Source organism: Medicago sativa, chromosome 2, assembly GCF_051527215.1.
Source record: "Medicago sativa cultivar Bolivia chromosome 2, Bolivia_mono, whole genome shotgun sequence".
Lineage (NCBI taxonomy): Eukaryota > Viridiplantae > Streptophyta > Magnoliopsida > Fabales > Fabaceae > Medicago > Medicago sativa.
The window spans coordinates 71576324-71600944 of NC_140750.1; the positions used below are offsets into that span (position 1 = coordinate 71576324).

Sequence of the window (24621 nt, forward strand, 5' to 3'; positions counted from 1 at the left end):
TTGATTTTGAAGACAAAATACTGATTTTTTTTTTAATTAAAAATAGTTTAAATATACCAAACTAAAAGTGTATATTCTTTTCCTACCCAACTAGATCTAAGCAATGATATTCTGAATCTCAAAGTTAAGGTTGGACGAACAGTAGTACTTGTGGAACCATTATTTATTTTTTTGTTACTGTACTTGTGGAACCATTCAATAAAACATTACCCGTGCTTAAAATAAATAAAAATAAATAAAAATAAATAGAGCATTACCTATGGAAAAGAAAACATAATTGAATCTGAGATAAGAAGTGTTGCTTCACAAATTCATAAGGTTGAAGAGGGAGCTTTGGAATAAGTTGTATTTCTGTACAATTTTCAAGTTTGAATAAGAAACTCTGAAACCTTAAATGGGTTTTACAGAATCCTAATAGTTTTGATGGGATTTTCTATTTATTTAAAATTATAAAATTTTAATTAGTTTTTGTTTTTGTGGTTAAAAATTATAAAATTATAATTATTTTTTGTTTTTGTGGTTTTTTTTTCACTAAAAGTTTAGTTGGACATTTCATACTTGCTCCATAACATCCAAACCATTATCGTAAAGATTGGTCAAATTCTTTACAATCATGAAAGTTGAATGACAAATTATTATTTTTTACTTATAGATTTGAACACTGCTCTTTTAATTTATTAGCCTTTTTAACCTTTAATTTAAAGCAGTTGAGTTACCCAACCTTAAAATTAAAAGAAACAAAAACTTACTTGATTAATTCTTTACAGTAAAATAACTAAAAGCACCACAATTTTTTAAAAAAAAAAAAAAAAACTAAAAGTACCGCAAGAACAATTTGCCTAAAATTAATGATATGAACTCTTTAACGTTACAAAAGCTAAATGATCTATTTAGAGAAGAAAAATAATCACAAGCTCCCTCTTCTAAAAAAGCTTGTGATTATTGGTATTTAGAGAAGAAAAATTAATGATATGAACTATTTACGTTACAAAAGCTCTTATGAAATGCTTCTAATTCATATCAATAAAATAAAGAAGAGTCTTAAGTTCATATCTTGAAGATCGTAGAAGCATTTCATAAGATCTCAATACCAATAACCACAAACTTTTTTGACTCAATGAATAATCAGAAGCTCAAGCTTCATTTTTACATATATATTACACTAGTCAAATAGATTATAGAAACCTACTTAATTCATATAGAATTCAATGCACTATCAAATAAATAAAAACATATATTGTCTTTATTTACACATATAGGATTGGTTATAACAATTACTACCTATAGCTTTATGGAGTGATCCTCAGGAATACTATCTAAAGCTGGCCTCCAAGCATCTAATCCCCCATCATCAATTTCTTCAACCCTAGACACACTTTTTTCTTTCAACTTCATATCTTCTAGCAACTCCTCCAAAGAAGTATTCTTAACACCATTCTCAATATTCTTATTGCTCAACACCCTTTTCAACTCTTCCTTGCTCACAACTAGCTTAATCCTCACAATCCCATTTGTAGAAGAATTAGCATCACTTCCTTTATTACCATCTTGTATTTTGAACCTTACCTTCTTCTTCAGGCTATCTTCTCTTCTTGATGAATTAGGTGCCTTCATCTTCTCAACTTTCTTTATTTCTTCATTCTCATATTGTGCTGATGATATTTGGTTTGTTCCAATGCAGTTTCCCATGTTACTAATCAAGAATTTAATTCAATAGGACCAATAATGAGGGTGTAATGTATGCAAAGTGAACTATATATACAAAGGAAAGAAGAAAATGCACATGGATATCCGGTAGTTACGCCGGTTACTTCAAATAAAGAAATAGAAGAGAATTATGATTTGATTCTCTTGCTTGAAACCGACACCATAATGAATTATGCTTTTGGATACTTATTTGTTTTATGCTATGTTAATATTTTATTTGCAAAGCCGTCCGTTAATTAGTAACAATATTCAAAGTTTGTTTTGATTTTTTTTTTTTTTTAACCGGGTATACTCTATGCACATCTCCATAGACTAATTTCTTGAAATAAGTAGTACCTCTCGTCAAGCTAGAAAAGATCTCTTACTATCTCATTTACGTGTTCTTAGGTAGTGTTTGCTTTGAATTGTTATAAGCTTTAGATGATTTTAATTAGATTTTTGAATAAGTCCTTAAATTAAAAAAAAATGTATTTGAGTCTCTAAATTTGTCCAAAAAAAAAAAATTAGCTCCTTAAACCCATAGAAAAAACTAAACTATATATTCTCGCGGAGCTTTAGTTTAGAGTTTAGCACCGCGGAGCTTTAATTATTAAAAATACACCCATTATGGATAAGTGGAAAATTCAGAGTTCAAACCTTCTTCTGAATTAAAATTATTTAAACTTTAAGAACAACCATAAAAAACTTTTTACTTTGAAAACATAATTTTAAAGACCTATTTAAAAGTAACTAAATAAATCAAGTATTTCCTTTTCCCCACAAAATATGGGTCATTTTATTAAAAAAAAATTGTCCTAATTTATATGTTGTTTTACGATATCAATTAGTGAAGCATGAATGTTTCTTTTCTTCAAAGATCATGGGCCAAATCTCACCTGCATGCGATAGTAAAATGGTCATTAGCACCACCGTTTTTATCATACTTTAAATGAATTAATGATAATTTTGTAAATTGATCACAATTTGTTTTTTTCTTTCTATAGAATATTAACTATATTTGTAATATGAATTTGTCAAAATTCCTTATATGGTTTAGAACGGGGATAATAGTACAGAGTAATAAAATCTTGTTCTGTGTGTACGTTGTGTAGTCATGCACCTGGTCACGAAACAATAGATGGAGTAATGTTTCAAGTAAAGGATTTTTTAGTTTTATCATTTTGAAAACACAAAGTAAAGGTTTAAAACTTGAATTTTCTGTCTTTAAACTCGAAGTTGATGCCCCTTAATCACTGCTAAGAAAGTGGTACATCTCCTTCAACAGGAAAATTGGTAGCCACGACAACATTAAATAAAGCAAATCCCGTTAATTGGGTCAATATTTGACAACAATGGTGTGGCAGAAGAAATCAAATTACTATTTCAATTTCATCATAAACAGCAAAAAAATGGTTGTCTTAAGGAATTAACAACCTATCAAATAAGTATTCAAAAAACAATTTAATGATAAGAATCCGAATGTAAAAAAACAAAAAAGAAGAATGAGAATAAGAATAAACTAATAGTAGTTGAATATATTTTCCTTCTCGATCCATGATCATGCAAATAAAAATATATCGATATTTCTGTACCAATAAAATAAAATATATATATCGACATTTTGATCACCGAACTTATAAAGGCCGATCATTTTGATTCCTGAAATTTACAAATAGGCAAAAACTAGGAAAATACTTGGTGACATAATGTCACCGTGACATTAAATCTGGGCCACATAAATGTACTCATGGATGTGTTGTGTGGCCCAGATGCAAATGGCAATGTGTGTTGTGTGGCCCATATTTAATGTCACGGTGACATTATGTCACCCAAGTGCTGTCCCAAAAACTATGTAGCTATTTTATAGCTACTTTCGTGTGTATGATGTGACACATTAAACGTCTATGTGTGTGTTTGGTATGACGTCACATAAAATGAAATAACGGTAGAATAACATTATCGTGAAAGCTTAGAATCCCAGCTTCTCAGTTTTCACGTCCATGAAAACTAAAAACGTGAGTTTGACGCTTCCATTACTAAACCAAACAGATGCTATGTAAGAGAAATGATATTTGTAAAACTCTTACATGGATGTAACAAAGACTTATTTGTACGACGATTTTTGGGTTACAATTACTAAGCTTAAACAAGTAAAAATAATTCAACAAACTCTTAACTTTTTCCCATAATATGTTTATTTTTTCCCATAATACGCAACCTCTTATTCTCAATACAAAATCTTTTATCTTCCTCTACATATCAATTAGAATATCTAAGAGTCCGCTTGATAGATCAGAATAGATAGAGACGTGATAAGATATGAAGTTGAATGGAGACACGATATGATATAAACAAGATAAACACTTATCTTTACAACAAGTGGATCTTGAAGCATTACAGTATCAAAGTACTAGCCTTTTCATAATTGAGATTAATCACGGAATAACAATTCTTTTTGTAATGTCCAGCAAGTAAAATATTTCCAAACAGGTACCCTCCTAGCCTTCTAAAAAAGTTGACAGGAAATGTTTGCAAGGAAGCTTGGAACAAGTTATTTTTGCTCCATCAACCTGACACCAATTTTATAGATCTTCTTCAATGTGCTGAGGACAGTAGATGACACAAAGTGTGTTTTAACTGAAAAAAATATCCCAACCAGAACTAACCACATAGTGTTATTCTAGTATTTTTCCCAAGTGCATTCATTTTGACTTTCTACATAAAACATGTAATTTACACTTAAATCTCAAACTACCATTTCAGCTTCTTTAAGAGTCGAAGGGATCCCGACGTCAAGGCGCATGGTTGATTTATATTGTTCTGGTAAAGCAGCACCAGCCTGAATGCACATTTCCACCACAGCCGGAGCCTGTCCGTAGAAATTCTTAAGCTCTCGTTCCAGTGGTGGTCCGTTTACATCAGGAACATGCCACACAAATCTCGGCGGTATCAAGTCATCGAGCACTGCAGATTGCCAACCATGCTGCCCATTGCGTTGTTGATGTTTGTGTGCCCCACAGTTTTGAGCTTTGTGCCCGCTGGGGCCAACATGAATTTCAGGGCAATATCCACAGACCCTCACGTGGTACATCCTCATTAGTCTCTTGGTGCCTCTCCTCATTTGTTCCCACGCTTGGAGTGTTTCCTCAGCAAGGTGGATTACTTCCTCCTTGTTCACTGGAGCAACTATATCTGAATCCGGTATTTCAGCTAGCAACGGTGGTGTAGGGTTATCTGGGACTTCATCTGGTAGTTCACTTTCATCAGCATCCACAAATTCCTTCTTCCCAATACGGATTATTGGCTTTCTTCTCCTTTTTGTGGGAAACTCTCGAATTTTAACGCCAGCTTGAATGCAGAGCTCAACCACTGCTGGAATCCGAGGGATGGAGAATCTCTGTTCATGAGTAATCCGCTTTCCAAGACGATCATAGAGGTGAAATGCGTCAATCGGTATTAATATGTCTTCCACATGTGCATTTGTCCATTCATGAATGCCCTTGCGGATGTTCGACTGTGTACCTTTACATGACTTGAATGGATGTCCAACAGGGCCTACATGGATTTCACTGCACCACCTGCATAATTTTTCCAACATGAGTAAGAGGCACATTTTTTGAGTAGGAGGCATTAAACTACGTTTATTCAATGAAAATAATATACAAGACTTAAATGAAATACAAAAAATTTATTGGCAGGTCTAACATTTTTGTTGATTACATAAAGTATCTGGAATATCTTATGAAGCCAGAAACAATAGCGGTCTGTATTACCACAGCTACTCAATCAAAACCAAAACATGAAATTTTGTGTAGTTTGTCAATAGTATGCTAGAGGATAGGAAGGAATAATATAATTACCCACAAGCATGCACGGGTACTACTTTGAGCAGCTTTTTCAAATTATTAATCAAAGTGATCCTAGCATTATACACATCATATGCTTCTGGTATAAGGTTCTTCACTAGCAATCCATTCTTTGGAGCTGGCATTGGTTTTCTCCTTGGCTCATCTTTCATCTTCTTTATCCTCTCCCTAGCTGCCCGTCGTAGTTCAACAATGGGAACTGGAAAAGGCTTTTTCTCCTTTCTCGAATAATGCCGAGGAAAATCAGCATTTTGAGGCACTTCATTTCTATTCTTACTGCCACTGTCCTGCTTGTAAAGTTGAGACGAAGGAAGAGTAAAACAAAACAGTTATATACAGAGGAATCAAGAGTTGAACCTAATTCTAGCCAAATTGTATCCATTCTAGAAGGCTAATTCTAGTGAGGGCAACACCAAAACTCTGAAGGCACAACGAATTGAAAGCTAACTCAGAGACACATTAAAATAATGACAAGAAAACACAACAAAGCTCTTGTTGAAATGATTTTACTTTGTTTTTATATTGGTTGTGTTTATAAGCAGTTCGGTTGCAAAAGAATTGCTCTCTAATAACAATAAAACACGAGGATTTTGCTTTCTATCTATTCTAAAATAAGTCCTCCTCTAATGACATGTGATGGAATTTCACATTTCTATTTTTCATCCTTTTTTTTTCCCTACATCTGCAATATTGCACGGGACTTTTTACTAGTGCATAAAAAATTCTGATAGCCAGTTTATCATGGCTTGTCATGTTATGAAGACAACTAATTTAGCAGAGCACTTTTTTTAGTGTGTATTAAATGAAGCAATTTTCATTTTAGGCCAAATGACAAAAACTCAATGAAAACTTGACCGGATTTATAATGGTCAAAATGTTAGGTTAAGCAATTTGTTTCTTCCCCACCTCAATCAAGCAATATAAATATGCCAGAAGTTGTATCTGGTATCTCTGAATAAGTGAATATTTGTTTATTATTTTAAACATCCAATTCCTTTCAACCAAATAGTTTTTGCTATCCTTATATATAATCAGTATCCCAGGATCAGTTTAATTGTTTACTTTCTTTTGACCTCAATTCCATAGCTGCCTCAGTAATTTATGTTCGTATAGGTTGCTGGTTTCCGGATCGAGTTACCAAAGAATCATGCTTTATTAAAATTTAATAACAAACAAAATCACAACTACCAATTAATATACTGATATTGATAATGTAATTCACCAAATCCGGATGATAAATAGATACAGAAATACCAAGGAGTTAAAGAACAATTTCACATTAAGTACAACTAACCAATGACATGATTCTGCTAAAAACCCCATCAAATATACAAATAAAGTTCCACCTTAACTTTTAAAAGGAAAACAGGTATGTTTAGAGAGAGAGGGGGGGGGGGGATGGTTTGGATGGAGGGTTTTGGAAGGGTAAGTATATTGGAGATTTTGAAAGAATTAAAGAGTTACATGTCAGATGACCATACAACATTTCAATCACACATAATTCATGTTTTAGAAATTTTTTATATCTTTGTTAATTTAGAAAAGGAAAATCAGTCTTGCGCACCTCTCCAAAATCCTCCATCCAAACACACGCTTTAGGAAAAATCAAAGGCTAACCAACTCAGCTTGGAAAAACATAAATAGGGCACAAACATATACATCACAAAAATCACTCTAGGGATCACCCCACATCTACACTCTTGTGGCTAAAGTATTTGCTTTGAAAGATTCAGTATGTGTCAGCCCCATGAGACTAGTGTGTGATAACTAGTCGACTATGTACCTATCTCTCCATTAATCCAATTTTTTTATGAGAGGACAAAGCATATAGAAGTCATATGTCATTGCCATCAAATAAAAAAATCCTCTCTTAGATCATCAAATTTCCCTTCTTTTGCTCTACGGATCAGCTTGTTGATTGATATTGTTAGAAACCAGAAAACTAACAGTAACAGATAATTGATAGAAATGAATCAATATGCCAACCAAAGAGTGTATTGTGGAAATAGAAGGAAAAACGCCGAAGGGTGTATAGGCCTACTGTCCACAGAGCTGATCCTGAGCTCCAACAGAGAAAATGCAATTCCCCAGCCGCGACTAACAATAACGATTCTCATCATACCCCACTCTCTCCCCATAGTACCTCATAACAAAGTTCCCTCACACTAAAGCTCATTCCTCTTCTCCTCTATACCACCTGATTATTTTTGGTTAGCTTCCCCTTTTTTCTTCCTAACATAGAGCCTCCACACCGTGGGCTTGCGCTGCTAAAGCACACTCAGAATTGAAAAACATGCATCAAATGGAAGGAGTACCGGAAGTTTAGATGTCATGTGCTTGGGAGACTCATACTATTAGTATTAGAGTATGCAAAATAGATTCTGTAAGTGTGGTTTTCTAAGGAACTTAATTCACAGTACTGTATGACAAGTTCTCACAGAAGAAGAAATGAGTTAGCAGCACCGAAACCCCGTGCCCTTTAGAAGAGTATGCATATCTAATAATTCTTATCTCAATATATTTCAAAAGTCTCCAAGATACAAGAAGCCCAACAACAAACAACAGACCAAGGTATGCTCTGATACCATCTTAGAATTTTGGGTCGGGCCTAATTAAACTCATGTTCAGACCTTATCTCATCCAATGTGGTACTCTTAACACACACCCTCACCCCCAGGACTAAGACATCTGGAGTGTGACCCGAGTGGTACAATAGCAGAAACCTGATTATAAGGTGAGTGTTGCCCAAGCTTTACAAACACTAGACAATGTGGGGCCCCTTCACACCCAACACAACAAAGGCAACCCAAATGTCACAATTAAGCGGCTAGGGGACGACGCAATAAAGGTTTTAAGGAGCTCAATTCAATTGTATCGATTAATCATTATACATGCACATAACATTGATAACATTGAGGAAAGAGAAAACAAAGTTAACTAACCTTGGAAGCTGCATCATAATCACTTTTATCGTTGTTTTCCATTCTCCCTCCAGAAAGACAATATAACCGAAAACATCTATGACCGTATCCAATTTTTCGACGCGAAAATGTGTTGATTTGAACTATATTTTTTGAATTGTAGTTAAGTTTACCAATATTGTGGTTGTGTTTGGTGTAACACAATCCGATTGTGTTTGAGAGAGAGACCGTTGATGCCATTGGCTTCCCACACGCATATGGAACTACACGAATAGGGAAAGAGTTTTGGGTTTCTGACAGAACTGGTTTTGTTGTGTTGGGAGGAATGGATGGATAGAGTTTTGTTTGGGTTTTCGACAATCAATTGCATAAAAATCTAGTAGGCCAACAATCTAATCTACTCAACAGTGTTTAAGTTATTTTTCCCTGTGGTCGAGGTTTAAACCCCGCACCTTACATTACATTGTCTTTGTCAATTGAGTTAAGTTTAAGATAAAAATGTTTAAGTTATTTGATGAACAACAAACCGTTTTTAGTTTTTTTTCGTATTTATTTAATTATAATAATCTATTATTTCAAGTATTTTTTGTAACACTTGGAAACTTTAACTTATTTATTTGAAAATTTTAGGTCTGAAATAACTTACATTTATATAATCTGAAATCCTTCAAATTTTTACGGTTAACTAATTTAAAAGACCTAATTGGTACGAACAAAACTTAAAACCAACTTGTTACAATTAATTAATTTAAATGACTAAAGTGGTACGAAAAAAACTTAAAATTAATTTTTTGCAATGAAATAACTTAAATATTTCTGTTGTAATTCAACCTTTTTTAGGATAAACCGTCATTTTCGTTTGAAATTTAGAAATATTGCTTGATTGTTCACTAGTCAGTCAAAATAGTCATTAATTTAAAATGGTTTTTCAATGTCAATAATAACTCTTTTATTATAAAGATGGATATGACACTAAATAATTATTTATAAAAATAGTATGATATTAAATAAAGTACATTGAGAGACTCATATGACAATATTAATAAAAGATTTTAATGTCATGAATTATTTTGACTAACATAACGTACGAAAATGACTATTTTTAAATTTTGATACATTGAATGACTATGATAACTAGCCGTTACACATTGAGGAACAAAAATGACTATTTACTCCTTTTTTTATTATAGATTAAATTGCATTTTTGACCCCTCAACTTTCATAAATTGGTGACTTTAGTACTCAGAGCTCAAACTTTGAAAATAACTTTTAGCCCTCCAACTTTAGTCCCTTTTGTAAAAGTGGTGTCCTTTTTGATTTTGATCGGATCAACGCATACATGAACACCAAATTTAATTACTTAGATATCACATGTGTATTTTATTCTTTGGCTAAATTGCACTTTTGACCTTCAACTTACACAAACCAGCAAAACATATGCAATTAACATGGAGATATTTAAGCGCCACTAACATGAATTACTCTTCATAGGAAGCATATTTATGAAAGATTATTTGCTATAGTTATTTTCTCCAAGTTTTTCCGGTTAGTGGGCAAAGAAAACATCGAGACTTCATCATTGCGCTAACATCTTAGAGATAATTCAAAGTTATCTGATTAAAGATTGAAATATCCATATTTACAAACATTTTAAAAGAAGGAAACTCTCGTGCAGATATTATTATCAACTTAGAAGTTATTCATAATGGATCTCTTGTGATGATACATGAGTTGTTGCCTTGTCTTTGTCTAAGACGATGTTAACATATGATGTAGGGGTGTCATTTATTAGGACGTAATTTCCTTTTTCTTTTTGCTTTCCTCTTTATTTTTATTTTTCTTTCTCATGAAACTATTTTTTTTAGAAATGATATTTTTACAACCATTTTGTGACAATCGTTGGATAACTTTTTCATATTTACATTATATTCATATTCTCTCTCTCTCTCTCTCTTCCCTTTTTTTTTCCCTCTCTATCGTTTTTGATTCAATAAATGTCGAGAACATATACGGATCCAGACATTTGGTGCATGTGGGGCTAAAAATCTAGCTAAGTTGCTAACACTTGCACTTGCTATCGACAAAAGCAAAGTCAACTTCAAAAGCTTATAAATCACAACAAATGTGTTGCATTTATTTAATTCCACAAGTTTTGCACAAGGTTGTTGACTCTTTGGTCTTATTCTTAACATATTGTGTTTTATTTATAAGGAGTAATAATTATTTTGGTCCCTGAATGTGTAAGGAGTAACCATAATAGTCCTTCATTGTATCAAAATTTTAAAATAGTGCTTGATTGTGCACTTTGCTTGTCAAAATAGTCCTTAACATTAAAATAATTTGTTAATATTGCCATATTAGTCTTTTAATATATTTATTTATTGTCACTTCAGGGCTATTTTGACTACCAAAGTGCAAAATCAGAGACTATTTTAAATTTTTAATACATTAAAAGACTATTATGACTACTCGTTACACATTCAGGGACCAAAATAGATATTAACCTATTTATAATATAAAAAAATAGGGAAGTTGGATGTGGGGCTTTAGCCCCACATAGACTTGTAATGGATCCGTCCCTCGTCGAGAAAAATAAAATTATCTCAAAGTTATCACATAATTGTTGTGCAAATATCTATTTTTTAAGGGATGAAACAAACAAATACATCTATAAAAAAAAAAACTTTTTTATAATTTAATTTTTATAAATAAAGCGTTCATCATGGGTTAAGTAAATTTTATTTAATATTGATATATCTATTTAGCTCTCGTTTAGTCAAAATATTAGCCATCATTTCCTCAATAAAAAAAAAATATAAGCCAACAATTGAGCAAGGTTAAAAAATCATAGAAAGTTGTTAGACATACATATTGGTAACCGGGTTCATTTCCGTCTGATGCCTGGCTACCTTATGGTATTATTCTTCAGAAGGTTGTAACGCAGCCACTTGAATCGAACCAGCTATTGAAGTCTGTTTTTTCAATTTTTTGACCGTCCTTATTGGCCTTATTTGTCAAATGGTGTTTTTTCAACAAAGCCTGCATATGATTACGATTACTTATGTGCTCGAACCATAGTTGAGAGTCCTACCTGGAATAATGTTTGAAAATGGGAGGAGCCTCAAAGAATAAAATGCTTTCTTTGGTTGCTTTATAATGATGGATTGAATAATAATTATAAAAGATGTAATAGTATGGATTCAAATGTGTTATGCCCTCTGTGCTCTTCTCATGTTGAATCTTCTCTTAGTTTTTTGAGGGATTGTGTAAAAGTTCAAGTTGTGTGGCAGCAGATGAAGTTTAGTTTTTCTAATCAGCCTAATTAGGAGCTTAAGGAATGGTTGCAGCAGATGAAGTTTAGAAATTAATTAGCATATTTGTCAGGTAAAGCTTTTGATGATCATGCAGTATGCAGTCAAACTGTCTTACTGATGGAGAAAGTTACCTAACATATGCGAAGAATCCTTTGCAAGGTCAGTATTCTACATTGCGGTTTGAGTGAAAAGTACCAGACATAGGAGGTTTTAATTGTAATACAAATGGGGTTGTTATAGCTGGTAATTACAAATGTGGAGGAGTTTTTAGACATGAATTAGGTGCGTGGTTAGGTGGTCTTGTTCGGTGCTCATGTCGAAATTGTGGGGAATATACTCTACTTTTCAACTTGCTTATGATAAAGGATATCAAATGCTTTCTCTTGAATCTGACTCTACTCTTCAACGATTTCTAAGATGGTTTCAGAGTCTTTCCAAGATCCATTGGACAACCTGCTATCGGGCCACACACTATTTATGTCCACGAACTAAGTCCAATAGTGTTGGTCGTGAGGGGTGTGTAGAGTTTCACATTGGACAAAATATGACTTGATCATATGTTTTATAAGTAGGTTTACAAGCCGATCTTATAAGGATGAGTTAGACCACAATTTCAACACGGTATCAGAGCTTGTCGATTCAAGAGCCACCTACCTATGCACGCACCAAGCCCAGAGTGGTGAGTGTGTGAGGGTATGTACTGGAAAAAACTCAAGTCTCGCATCAGATATATAAGACTCTTGATAAAAGTTTATAAAAAGGTTACACTCCTCACTTTATGAACCAGTTTTGTAAGATTGACTTATGTCCCAAATTTCATTGGCAGATTAGCGTTTCTCATATGTATAGACAGTCAAACCTGATAGTTGAATCGTCTGCGAGTTGTACCCTTTTTATACATGCGAGCACTACTATTTAGACTGTCGGGTTGTGTTAACCTTTTATGATTGACGTCAGTGTTTATTTTAATCATCGTATTAGTACGTAATTTTGCAAAACAGCCTCCTTTGTATAAAATAAAAAGAGTAAATGTACCAAAAAATAATAATACAAAAGTAATATAATATGCGGATACGATCCAAATTATTTTAGTTTTCCAACTCAAAAGGTAATTCCCGCCACCTACCACCACCTACAATCAATTGCATTATTTACTCGTTTTTTGTTGATTTTTTCTTTTTGAATGGACTCTGGTTTTGTTTATAAAATTGCATTATTTGTTGCTGGGATAATAATAGGCCAAACAGGTCTATAGGGCTTACATTGAAAGACAAATTGTCTTTCCCTGTTAAGCGTGGAAAGCGTGGGTACTTCACATTGAAAGACAAATTGTGGCATTGTGCTACTTGAAAATGCTCTAGTTGTGAGGCAAGGAACTTGGGTACTTTCATTTCACAATGAAAGACAAATTGCCAAAGGTGTGGAAACTAACATTTAGGTTTGATATTAAGGATATCAACAACGTTTAGATGTTTGCCAAAGCTGTGTGCTGTGGTTTAGAGGCTTTGCGGGTTGTTGGAGGTTCCTTGGTTTTGGTGGCCATCGGTGTTGACGCAGGGGTATGCATGTGGGCTGTCATTTGTATATACCTGCGTCATTACTCTTTTGGTTTGGTTCTTTTTGGTTCCTTTTGTTTTAGTGGTGGTTTTTTAAAGGGGTTTTTGTTCGAGCCGGTGTTGGTGTGACAACCGATTTCCCCTTCTTTGTATTTTTTTTCTCCACCCGGGCTTATTAGTGCTTCTTGCACGGGCTTCCGGTTAATAAAATATTGCCGATTCAAAAAAAAAAAGATATCAACAATTTCATGGTCAAATTTGATCTTGAGGCTGACATAATGAGTTATAGCATAATGAATTTGCTTTTTACGGTTTGTGATTCTATTTTCAGTTAAGTATTGGAGGGAATTACAATAATGAATAATTATTAAGTAACTATATATCATATCATATATTTTTTCGCATATATTGGAGAGAATTAGAGTAAATAAACTAATTATTAAAATGACATGATACTTTGCTTTTTACGGTTTAAAACTTTTTTTTGTAATCACTTCCATAACTAACAACTTACCCTTTTTTTTACTATGAGAAAAATTGAAATTTTCATTTGATTAAAATAGCAAATTATTAAAATGATATAATAGTTCTTGACCAAAAAAAAATGATATAATACTTTACTTTTTACGGGTTAAAACTTTTCAATAAAAGAAGATTATGGTAGAAAATATGGATATTATGGCAGAAAATGAAAAAGATGGAATTGAGGTGAATATGGGAAGAAGAGAACAAGGAAAACACCGGAACAATGAGACAACGGAACATAGACGGGAAGGATGGTCTAGACCGTCAAAGGAAGCAGTAAAATGCAATGTCTATCCAAAAAATTTAAGGATGTTATGGGGTCATCATGTATCTTAGATAGGGGATCGAGGGGAGTACATTGACGAGAAGACAACTTGGTTTAAAGGACTCCCACAACCCATCAAGGTGGAAGCAATATTTTTAAAAAATGAAATAAATTGGCTTGACAATTTAAGATTTTCTTCGATGTCCATCAAACTTATTATAAACAAGTGGTTGAAGATATCTTATGTTAGTTCCCAAGTTCATATTCCTAACAAATACAAATATCAATATTATCAATAGTCAAAAAATTTAGTGCCCTCAAAAAAAAAAAAAAAAAAAAATTAGAGATGTCTATCTATGTTTTTCTTTTTACACTGTCATTACATCAGCACCAAACAATTGTTGTACACATATAAATAATCTGTCATCATTGATTACATCAGCACCAAAAAAGGTACTATATATATATATTCATTACACACTGATCAATTACAAGATGTATGTGGTAAAGAAGCAGCCGCATACACTATAAACAATTCATTTATAACGTTCCACCAATCCAACAAGCCTTAATTCCTATCGTTGATAACAATAATTCACATCATGGCTTCAGTGAAGCAAAACAGTGCTGAAGAACCACTATTGTTCAACCACAGTGGTACATCTCAGAAGCACCACCATGAATCTGATGGTGAGCTTGAAAGGATACTATCAGACACCACCGTGCCATTCTTCAGCCGTATCGGCTCCGCCACATGGATTGAGCTCAGACTTCTTTTCTTGTTGGCTGCACCAGCTGTTTTTGTTTATCTTATTAATTATGTTATGTCTATGTCCACACAAATCTTTTCCGGCCACCTTGGTAATCTTGAGCTTGCTGCGGCGTCTCTTGGAAACACCGGGATTCAAATCTTTGCTTATGGTCTCATGGTAAGTATTCATCTCTTTCAGCAAATATTTAGTTTCAAATAAGTTTGCCATAACAATTGTTGTTGCATGGTGATTCTTGATATGTTAGAGATAGAGCAAACTCAATTGTGATTTTGTTCAAATTTTGATAGTATACAAAATCATTATGTCACAATTATAAAATTGGGATTGCAAACCATTATTTCAAATCCTGATTTTAAATCACTATCATGATTCTTAATTTATCTGAAGAATCGCAGTCAAATGCGATTTTTAAACTACGAGCATAATAAAATTATCTTCCTGTCTAGATACCTTGGCAGTTGAAACAAAAGTCAAAATTTATTTGGTCTGGGGTAATAGTCAAAATGTATTTAGTCTGAATTTAAACTAAATACATTTTTTACTTTTGTTTATATTTAAGACTGAAGTATAGAATCGTGGTGAATGTTGTTTTACAAGATCAACACCGTACCTGTGGTACAATTAGCGTAATTTTAACAAATTTATTTTTATCATTTTCATCATTTTTTCTAGTAAAAGAAATCATTTTTTTAAATGTATTTTGTATATTAAGACAATGTAATTTTTATTACATATATGTTCAATCAACTTCAATCTTTTTTTACACTATTATTAATCTATTATTATTATTATTATTATTATTATCATCATCATTATTATTTTACTAAGTTATTATTATGAATATTTTTAGAGGATGTTATTATTATTAATATTATTAACATTTATATTAATTAATTTACTGTTGTTACAGCTGGGTATGGGAAGTGCAGTTGAGACACTATGTGGACAAGCATATGGAGCAGAAAAATATGACATGCTAGGAACATATTTACAAAGATCAACAATTCTTCTAACAATAACCGGTTTTTTCCTCACAGTTATTTACGTATTAAGCGAACCAATCCTAGTATTCATTGGACAATCACCAAGAATAGCTTCTGCAGCAGCACTTTTTGTGTATGGACTTATCCCACAAATATTTGCTTATGCAGTAAATTTTCCAATCCAAAAATTTCTTCAAGCACAAAGTATAGTTCTACCAAGTGCATACATTTCAGCAGGAACTTTAGTTTTTCATCTAATATTGAGTTGGGTTGTTGTGTTTAAGATTGGTTTGGGACTATTGGGAGCTTCATTGGTTTTGAGTTTTTCTTGGTGGGTTATTGTTGTGGCACAGTTTGTTTATATTTTGAAGAGTGAAAAGTGTAAGAGGACTTGGAATGGGTTTACCTGGGAGGCGTTTTCGGGGTTGCCGGAGTTTTTTAAATTGTCGGCCGCGTCGGCGGTTATGCTTTGTTTAGAGTCTTGGTATTTTCAGATTTTGGTTTTGCTTGCTGGACTTCTTCCTCAACCTGAGTTGGCTCTTGATTCTCTTTCTATTTGGTAAAGTATCTCAACTTTGTTTTCTTCTGTTTTTCTTACTTTATTTTTTTTTAATTTATGATTCATAATTAGTTGAGATTTCAGAGTTTCGCTGTTTTACCTTAGAAATGTTTGAGTTGTTGGTGAAATTATCAAAATTTTAAGGATTTTCCTCTGTAAAATTTGTGTCTTTATTTAAGGAGTCAATGTGACTTTGAGTTGACTTTGAATGCATTGAAACGTATTGAATTTATGTTGATAAAAAATGTGATGATGAAAACGCAAGATGCATGTGAAGGGAAGGTTGAGAAACAAAACAATATGACTTTAATATCACAATGTGATTTTTGGTTTCATAAATGACTGGTCAATACTAGTACTAGGTAACTGTAAAGAGCAATGCTATATCTCAAGAAAAATAACATCTAAAATTCTTCAAGAATAAAGAGCAGCCAATCACAATGCACTATTTACCACAATTCAAGGAGGTGTGGCTGAAAAATAGGAAGTGAACAAATAAATCATGCAATTAAAACTTGTCAACTGTGTCTTGAAAAATTCTTGATGCTATTTTTCTAGATAACTAGCATTTTCCAACTGTAAAAGTAACTTATATATGTGGTCCTTGCTCCTTACTCAATATGTTACTGATTTTCCTTGAGGAAAATAAGGAAAATTATCATTCAAAGAATCAAATTAGGGAATTTGGGATTTGCACACAATATAACTGATTTAGTGATGCAGCAGATAGACACATTTATTAGTATAACTAAAGTGATTATAGTATGTCTTTTCTTGAGTATGCCCCATATTTTTGGCTTCTTGTTCTTTATTCAGCCAGCACAAGGAAAACTACATAATATAGTGTCACTTATATATAAATTCAAGTGTATGTATACCATTATTCTGCAATACCATGTGCACAATCCTTATCCTTATCACTACCAAAGGGATGCACGCAAAATGGTTAAGCTAAGATCAAATAGGAAAAAAAACAAAGAAGATATGGAAAAAAAAAAGAATACAGCTCAAAAGTTAAAATTGCACACTCTATGTTTTCTTTTGTTGATATATAATTTATATAATCTCCCCCATCATGACTAGAATGACACAAATTAATAAACTTGTCCTGTTATTCAGATATGGGGCCATTGGAATTAGGTGCCTGTTTTGTTTTAACCATACTATCACATGCCACCTTTTAATGTCACGTGAGGAGATTCTAACTTGTAAGGTTTTAGGTTCAATGTTTGGTGTTAATTTGTGATAGTCATACAAAACGAATGGACACCGTCGTTAATATTGTGGTCCAATAACCAATTTGTTCTGGCGCAATTATTGATAACATGTTTGTGATCTTTGTATATTGAAAAATGCTAAATATAGCGACTCTTTCTTTGACGAATGTTGTTGTTTATTTTGGTGAATTCATGTGTAGTCTAGAATATATAATATTAGATTCTTATGAAAAAAAAGTATATAATATATTAGATACACACGTACACAAACAAGTTTTCATTTGTTTGTTTGTTTGTTACTATTTGTGATTTGTGATTGCAGTACCACAGTTTCTGGATGGGTGTTCATGATCTCAGTTGGATTCAATGCAGCTGCAAGGTTAGACTCTAGTCAATTAGTTTACAAATTTTGCCTAACTTGAACATATATTATTTGAGTTACCTACCATCGGCACTTTAGGTCGAAGATATGTTTGAGTGTCTAACATGTGTCGGTATCTGATACGACACATGCACTAAATAACACGCTAGTGTTCATGTGTCAATGTAGTCAGTATATTGTTTTTTTTACTAAATAATGTAGCTAGTATATGGTTATATAACTGAAATTGTACTAAATAACCTGATATTAGACATTTTATTAATTACATAATTAACATGTGCAGTGTGAGAGTGAGCAATGAACTAGGAGCAAGAAATCCAAAATCAGCATCATTTTCAGTGAAAGTGGTGACATTGATATCCTTTCTCATATCAGTAATAGCAGCACTGATTGTGCTTGCATTAAGAGATGTTATTAGCTATGTTTTCACTGAGGGTGAAGTGGTGGCTGCTGCTGTCTCAGATCTTTGTCCACTTCTCTCTCTTTCTCTTGTCCTCAATGGCATTCAGCCTGTCCTATCTGGTAAATCCAATACTACTTAATTACTGACTGATTTTGTTTGTTTATTATTAATTACCCGGTTAATTAGTAACTAATTGAATATACATATATTAATTTTACATGAATGAAGGGGTGGCTGTTGGTTGTGGATGGCAAGCTTTTGTTGCTTATGTGAATGTGGGTTGTTATTATATAATTGGTATACCATTGGGGGCGGTTCTTGGCTTTTATTTCAATTTTGGTGCTAAGGTATGTTATTTATGATTATTTTTTATTTATTTTGGAGTAATAGGTGTTTCTGTATATTCAATTTAAGCAATTTCTAATGGTGTTTTACTAAAAGTTGAGAAAAAGATTTTTTTTTAATTAATTAAAATGACATCGATGATCAATTTACCACTTTTTCCAATAAGATATGGACTTCATCCTATCTTGAAGGAATTTGAACTTCATCTTTAGAATGTTAGGTTAGAACGTCAAACTCTTACAAGTTACAACTAAATTAGTAACTCAGGAACTTCTAGTCTTCAACACATGTTTAATTTTTTGTATATGTATGGTATCTGCTATATATATATATATATATATATATATATAGAGAACATATATAATGAGAATGACTTTTTTATATGAGAATGTGAGAATATGTTATGAGCCCTTGGATTAAAGTTGATTGGTTGAGATTAAAAGTCTCATTTAACAACATGTGCCAATCAATCTCACTTAATTCCTTCTCTCTTCTCTCTGTTAACGATTCTTCTTCTTCCCCCACTGATCTATTCCGGCAACCCCAATACTCATCGGCGTCAAGCATGCCGTCGCCACCACCCACCACCGGTTTGTGATCGGAATCGTGCCGTCGCCGCCGATATGTACCCGTTCGCGGTCGGAATCTGTCCTGTGAATAGTTTCAATTCAATTTTTAAGCTTTCTATTACCAAAAGGATTCAATCTCAGATACAGAAACAATCACAGATCCAATTTTAAGCTTTCTAGCAATTACGAAAATGATTTAATCTCATAGAACCTGTCCTGAACCTGTCATGTGTATAGTTTCAGTTCAACTTTTTATGGAAAGAAAAATTATCAACAACCCAAAAAAATGTTGGGAAAGAAAACAAAAATCATGACGGCGGTCGGATTCCGATGGGGATGAAGAAGTAGGTACAGATGCTGGAAAAATGATGTTGGCCCCAAATAATAATTAAAAAACTTAATTTTGCGATTACACATGAACAAATAATATCACAAGGGATAGTAGCAATTTTGTTGATTTCCGTAAAAAAAATGTGTTGATTGCAATTTGAGAAAAAAATCGTGACTTGAAAATGATGTTAGCCCCAAATGTGTTGATTGCTGGAAATGCCAGACTGCGAGGAAGAAGTAGGAAGAAAGGTTTAAAAGAAATGATAGAGTTGAGAGAGGCATATGTGTTGTTAAATGAGGCTTTTTAATCTCAGCCATTCAATTTTAATCTAAGGGCTCATAACGTATTCTCACATTCTCACATAAAGAAGTCATTCTCACTAGATATGTCCTCTATATATATATATATATATATATATATATATATATATATATATATATATATATATATATATATATATTAACTGAAAACAAATACATTTCATTCTATCTTAGTCATAAAATTTAAAACATATAAATATTATTTTCTTAATGGCTTATCTTTGTAATAGGGAATATGGCTAGGAATGCTTGGTGGAACCACCATGCAGACAATTATTCTAATGTGGGTCACATTTAGAACGGATTGGAACAAGGAGGTAAAAGACAACTTTGCAATTATTTCATTTCTATGATGACACTGTGCAGGAAATGGGAGAATCATTGTTATTGTGTCTAATAAAAAAATATGTCTTCTTTGTAGGTGAAAGAAGCAGCCAAGAGGTTGAACAAATGGGAGGATAAGAAAAAGGAGCCCCTTCTAAACTAAAAAATTGGATAATTGTTTTGTGTAGGGGTTTGAAAGTTGAAACCTAATAAACCATTTTTTAAATGGAATCCAATTAGGATTAATCCTATAAACTATAGAGTCATAAGAGTTTAGTATTTTTTGCTGCTGATAGATTAAGCTACCATTCATGTGAAACTACATAGATCAATTTTTTGAGGTAATTGAAATCTATTTAAGAAATTGATCTCTTCAATCGTGTGTTTTTCATACACTTCATATATAGATCAAATTTATGATGAAGGGGTTACGAATATCAAATACTAACACTTTTCTACATTCAATTTGTGAAAACGTGTTTCAAATTAAATGTCTTCTAAGAAAAAGAAAAAAGAAAAAACCTGCATAATGGACCGGCGCTAATGAAAGAGTATAGTAATAAATTATTTATTGAGTAAATTACTCTCTCATCTCTTTAAAGATAATAATATTACAACTCACTTTCCCCATATTTCAAAACATATGCAACCTTCTCTTCAAAGCTGTTGAACATTTTGTTATTTTATCAAAATAATCTTTTTTGTTCTAAATACCTATCGGTTTTCTTGGCCATTAAAAGAGTAGTAATTTCTTGCTCTTGAAATATTTGTCTCTATAATTCAGTCTATAAAGTATTTCTTTTAGTAAGTATATAAAAATGATAAGTAGTTTTAGAAGTATATTGTCAATTTAGTCTATAAAAGATATAAAAACCCGTCATATTGATCTGCAACAATTTTTTTTTTTAAATTTTTTAGACGAAATGACAAATATCACTGAAAATTCACACATACACAAGTGAGAGGTTTCAAATTCAAACAATACCGACATTGTTAGTTGAAGCAGCTCTTACATAGGATCTACCATCTACAATGGAGAGTCCTTCCCCTATTAAGCACCATTGTAAATAAGCACCCCCTTTGTGACACCAATTAATATGGTGCTTATGAAGGTGGGTGCTTGTATAGGCACCCTCTCTTTCCTATTACTCATGGGCCCCACATGTACAATTAATTCTATTTTTTTATATATTTAATTATTGTATTATTTTGATATTAAAAAATAATTATATAATAGTTGTAAATAATAGTTGAATTTGATTCCCTAAAAAAAATAGTTGAATTTGAATTTGCTTGTAGCATAGCCGTTGGAAATTTTAGTTGACATTTCTTGTATTCAATTACTCCTTAAAAAAAATCTGTTCTTAATTACTTTATTTTTTCCTTCTTTGAATTTGTTTGTTTTTTTAAATAATTTATAATTAAATTATTTCAATATTTTAAAATTATATAATTATGAATGAGTATAAAAATTGTTGTTAAAATGTAATGATATAGAGTTATTGCTGGGACCCAATTAATAATTATTTTGAGGTGCTGGGTTGGAGAGATTGGGTGCTTATTACGTATTAATTATAAAACGAATGACGTGTACAATCGGGACCCATTTAAGCACCCAAATGGGGTGCTGCATTGTGGATGGTCTAATATCTTAATAACATGTACTCCCTCCGGTCCTTATTATAAGAAACAATTGACTTTTTTGGTTCATAGAATAATTAATGTATCTTGTTATAAATATAGACTAGATACATCACTTACACAATGAACCTAAAAAGTCAACTTTTTCTTATAATAAGGACCGGAGGGAGTATTAAACTGATGAGTTCTGGTCAAACAAAAATTGGCAAATTATATGACCGGGGTTCGAACCCCGTACCTCCACTTGTGTGTGTGAGTTTATAATGGCTTTGCCATTTCGTCTATCTACCAAAAAAAAAACACTATTTATTATATTCCTCTAAAAAAACTATATATATTACTAAAAAAAATCATATTTATAAAACCATACCTTTTTCTTTTTGAACCTGAATTACAACATCATCGATTCTCAATATAATCTGCCCCAAAATAATTGGGGCTTCCTGCCTTTTTTTTTTTTTTTCTTCTTCATATCCAGAACCATAAGATCTTGCTTGTTTTTCTCACAAGTGTTCTATTTAGCACTAGATTTTTCTCTTCTATAAACACTTGTCCCTCATGCCCAAGTTCTTCAGCAAAGTGTACACTACTTGTGAGAGTGATAATTTTGGTTTCTCCATCCAGATATATTGAGTTTTGAGACCTTTGAGATAACTCAGTAAAGGTATTTTGGTTCAAGTTTGTAAGTGTCTCGTTGATATTTGGCTCCTCCGTTTGCTTTAATGTATGATTGATAGGTATGGCAGAATCATGATGACTGATCGTGATTTTTCATAAACAGCAGTAGATCAACGTGATTCTGACACATCCAATGTAATACCAAACACATGCTTAGTCACTGATGTCACAAACAAAGCATTTTATAGATGATGTCCCAATTGAAAAGTGAGGATCACCTTGATCCCTAATTCCCTGTTAGGGAGGATCAGAAACATAGGGTTAGCCACAAAATTGACAAGAGAACGAACAAATGTCTCTAACTAGTATCTCTTAGTTTTTAGTAAAGGATATTGGTTGATGGACTAAATTGACCCGATTTATTTTTGTAAAGGATTAAAATGAGATGCCACATGTTATGATTCAAAATGACATATAAAAAATTACACTTGGCAAAATATAATTGGTTGAGATAAGTGAATATATGGATAATGACCCTGAAATCAAAAAAGTTTGGATTGTGCATCAATAGAGAAATGATTATCAATTTAGATATTAAGAAAAGTGTAATGCTAATTATAGCAAATTGGAATTTCCCTAAGCATAGCAACGTGTGTTCCACAAAGTCATTATTTATTTACTTTTCCATATGACCTCTGAATTCTGCTGAAGCTAGCTTTCTCATTGGTTGAATTCGGTTTTGTGATACCCTCGTGGGAATTATTTCGATATAGCATTGTCCTTCTTAAGGGAAATGCTTTTTAGTGCGAAACATTTGAAACGAAATTCAACGAAAATGTTATATTCACTAGTTTTGTTTCCACCCACCCATGTATTCCTTTATATGGAACTATTATAGTATTATTATTAATTAAAAATTAATTTTGACTGTAACCACTCCCGTGTGTATTCCGTAAAGTGAGTGTTATGTTATTAGCTTACAATTAAAGAGTCACAGTATAGTGCATCCAATACACGGGTTCGTCACTATTCGCACAAAATGTTTCGCACCATATAGCACTGTCCTTCTTAAGGGAAATGCTTTTTAGTGCGAAACATTTGAAACAAAATTCAACGAAAATGTTATATTCACTAGTTTTGTTTCCACCCACCCATGTATTCCTTTATATGGAACTATTATAGTATTATTATTAATTAAAAATTAATTTTGACTAAAACCACTCCCGTGTGTATTCCGTAAAGTGAGTGTTATGTTATTAGCTTACAATTAAAGAGTCACAGTATAGTGCATCCAATACACGGGTTCGTCACTATTCGCACAAAATGTTTCGCACCATATAGCACTGTCCTTCTTAAGGGAAATGCTTTTTAATGCGAAACATTTGAAACGAAATTCAACGAAAATGTTATATTCACTAGTTTTGTTTCCACCCACCCACCCATGTATTCCTTTATATGGAACTATTATAGTATTATTATTAATTAAAAATTAATTTTGACTGTAACCACTCCTGTGCGTATTCCGTAAAGTGAGTGTTATGTTATTAGCTTACAATTAAAGAGTCACAGTATAGTGCATCCAATACACGGGTTCGTCACTATTCGCACAAAATGTTTCGCACCATATAGCACTGTCCTATTCTTAATGCTTTTATGTATTAAGAATGTCAATTTTAATTGATTTCTCATCTTTGTAATTAATTTTACAATTATCTATTTATTATATTAATTTTGGGAACCCTTACACTAATTTTAATGGAAGAGATTAAAACGAGTCTTCCATCTTTTTCTCATTATCTGAGCAGCCATACACTTTTCACATGATAAACACAAAACATGAATTTATGTCTTTCAACGCAACTTCTTGTAACGCACTTAAAGGGGGGTTGAATTTGTGTTCCATCCATCGGTGTCAACTACTACAATCATTTTTGTGACCACGAGGGAAATATCATAATACAATGGTCCAATGGCTGCAAACATTTAGAATATTTGTTTGTTATCCTATTTGGCATTTTAAATT

The 24621-nt window shown here is 32.5% G+C and overlaps 3 protein-coding genes across 4 annotated transcripts; 1 reads left to right on the forward strand and 2 right to left on the reverse strand.

Moving 5' to 3' along the window:
* Nucleotides 1-1084: 1084 nt before the first annotated feature.
* LOC146950361 (uncharacterized) lies at nt 1085-1782 on the reverse strand. Its single transcript, XM_085746277.1, has one exon. The coding sequence runs from the start codon at nt 1687-1689 to the stop codon at nt 1282-1284; it is 408 nt and encodes a 135-aa protein (XP_085602403.1). The 5' UTR covers nt 1690-1782; the 3' UTR covers nt 1085-1281.
* Nucleotides 1783-4080: 2298 nt separating this feature from the next.
* On the reverse strand, nt 4081-8788 carry LOC146950362 (APO protein 2, chloroplastic-like). 2 transcript variants are annotated; one of them, XM_085746278.1, is made up of 4 exons: nt 8761-8788; nt 8495-8726; nt 5547-5839; nt 4081-5264 (listed from the first exon to the last, which is right to left on the reverse strand). In XM_085746278.1, exons 2-4 carry the CDS (start codon nt 8711-8713, stop codon nt 4433-4435), a joined length of 1344 nt encoding a protein of 447 aa, XP_085602404.1. In that variant the 5' UTR covers nt 8714-8726; nt 8761-8788; the 3' UTR covers nt 4081-4432. The 2 variants fall into 2 exon arrangements, with proteins under 2 accessions (XP_085602404.1, XP_085602405.1); XM_085746279.1 differs by having other exon boundaries at nt 8495-8788.
* A 5835-nt stretch (nt 8789-14623) lies between these two features.
* LOC146950363 (protein DETOXIFICATION 40-like) lies at nt 14624-20716 on the forward strand. Its single transcript, XM_085746282.1, has 7 exons — nt 14624-15062; nt 15817-16448; nt 17988-18044; nt 18331-18569; nt 18679-18797; nt 20246-20332; nt 20437-20716. Exons 1-7 carry the CDS (start codon nt 14736-14738, stop codon nt 20500-20502), a joined length of 1527 nt encoding a protein of 508 aa, XP_085602408.1. The 5' UTR covers nt 14624-14735; the 3' UTR covers nt 20503-20716.
* Nucleotides 20717-24621: the final 3905 nt, after the last annotated feature.

Excerpts from the sequence above, each read along its gene's own strand:
- LOC146950363 (XM_085746282.1), top strand. The coding sequence starts at position 14,736 with ATGGCTTCAGTGAAGCAAAACAGTGCTGAAGAACCACTATTGTTCAAC. Across the intron at positions 16,449-17,987 it reads CTTGATTCTCTTTCTATTTG|TACCACAGTTTCTGGATGGG; the intron begins GTAAAGTATCTC and ends TTGTGATTGCAG. Across the intron at positions 18,798-20,245 it reads ATTTCAATTTTGGTGCTAAG|GGAATATGGCTAGGAATGCT; the intron begins GTATGTTATTTA and ends TCTTTGTAATAG.
- LOC146950361 (XM_085746277.1), bottom strand. The coding sequence starts at position 1,689 with ATGGGAAACTGCATTGGAACAAACCAAATATCATCAGCACAATATGAG.
- LOC146950362 (XM_085746278.1), bottom strand. The coding sequence starts at position 8,713 with ATGGCATCAACGGTCTCTCTCTCAAACACAATCGGATTGTGTTACACC. Across the intron at positions 5,840-8,494 it reads ATTATGATGCAGCTTCCAAG|GACAGTGGCAGTAAGAATAG; the intron begins GTTAGTTAACTT and ends CTTTACAAGCAG. Across the intron at positions 5,265-5,546 it reads GTACCCGTGCATGCTTGTGG|GTGGTGCAGTGAAATCCATG; the intron begins GTAATTATATTA and ends AAAATTATGCAG.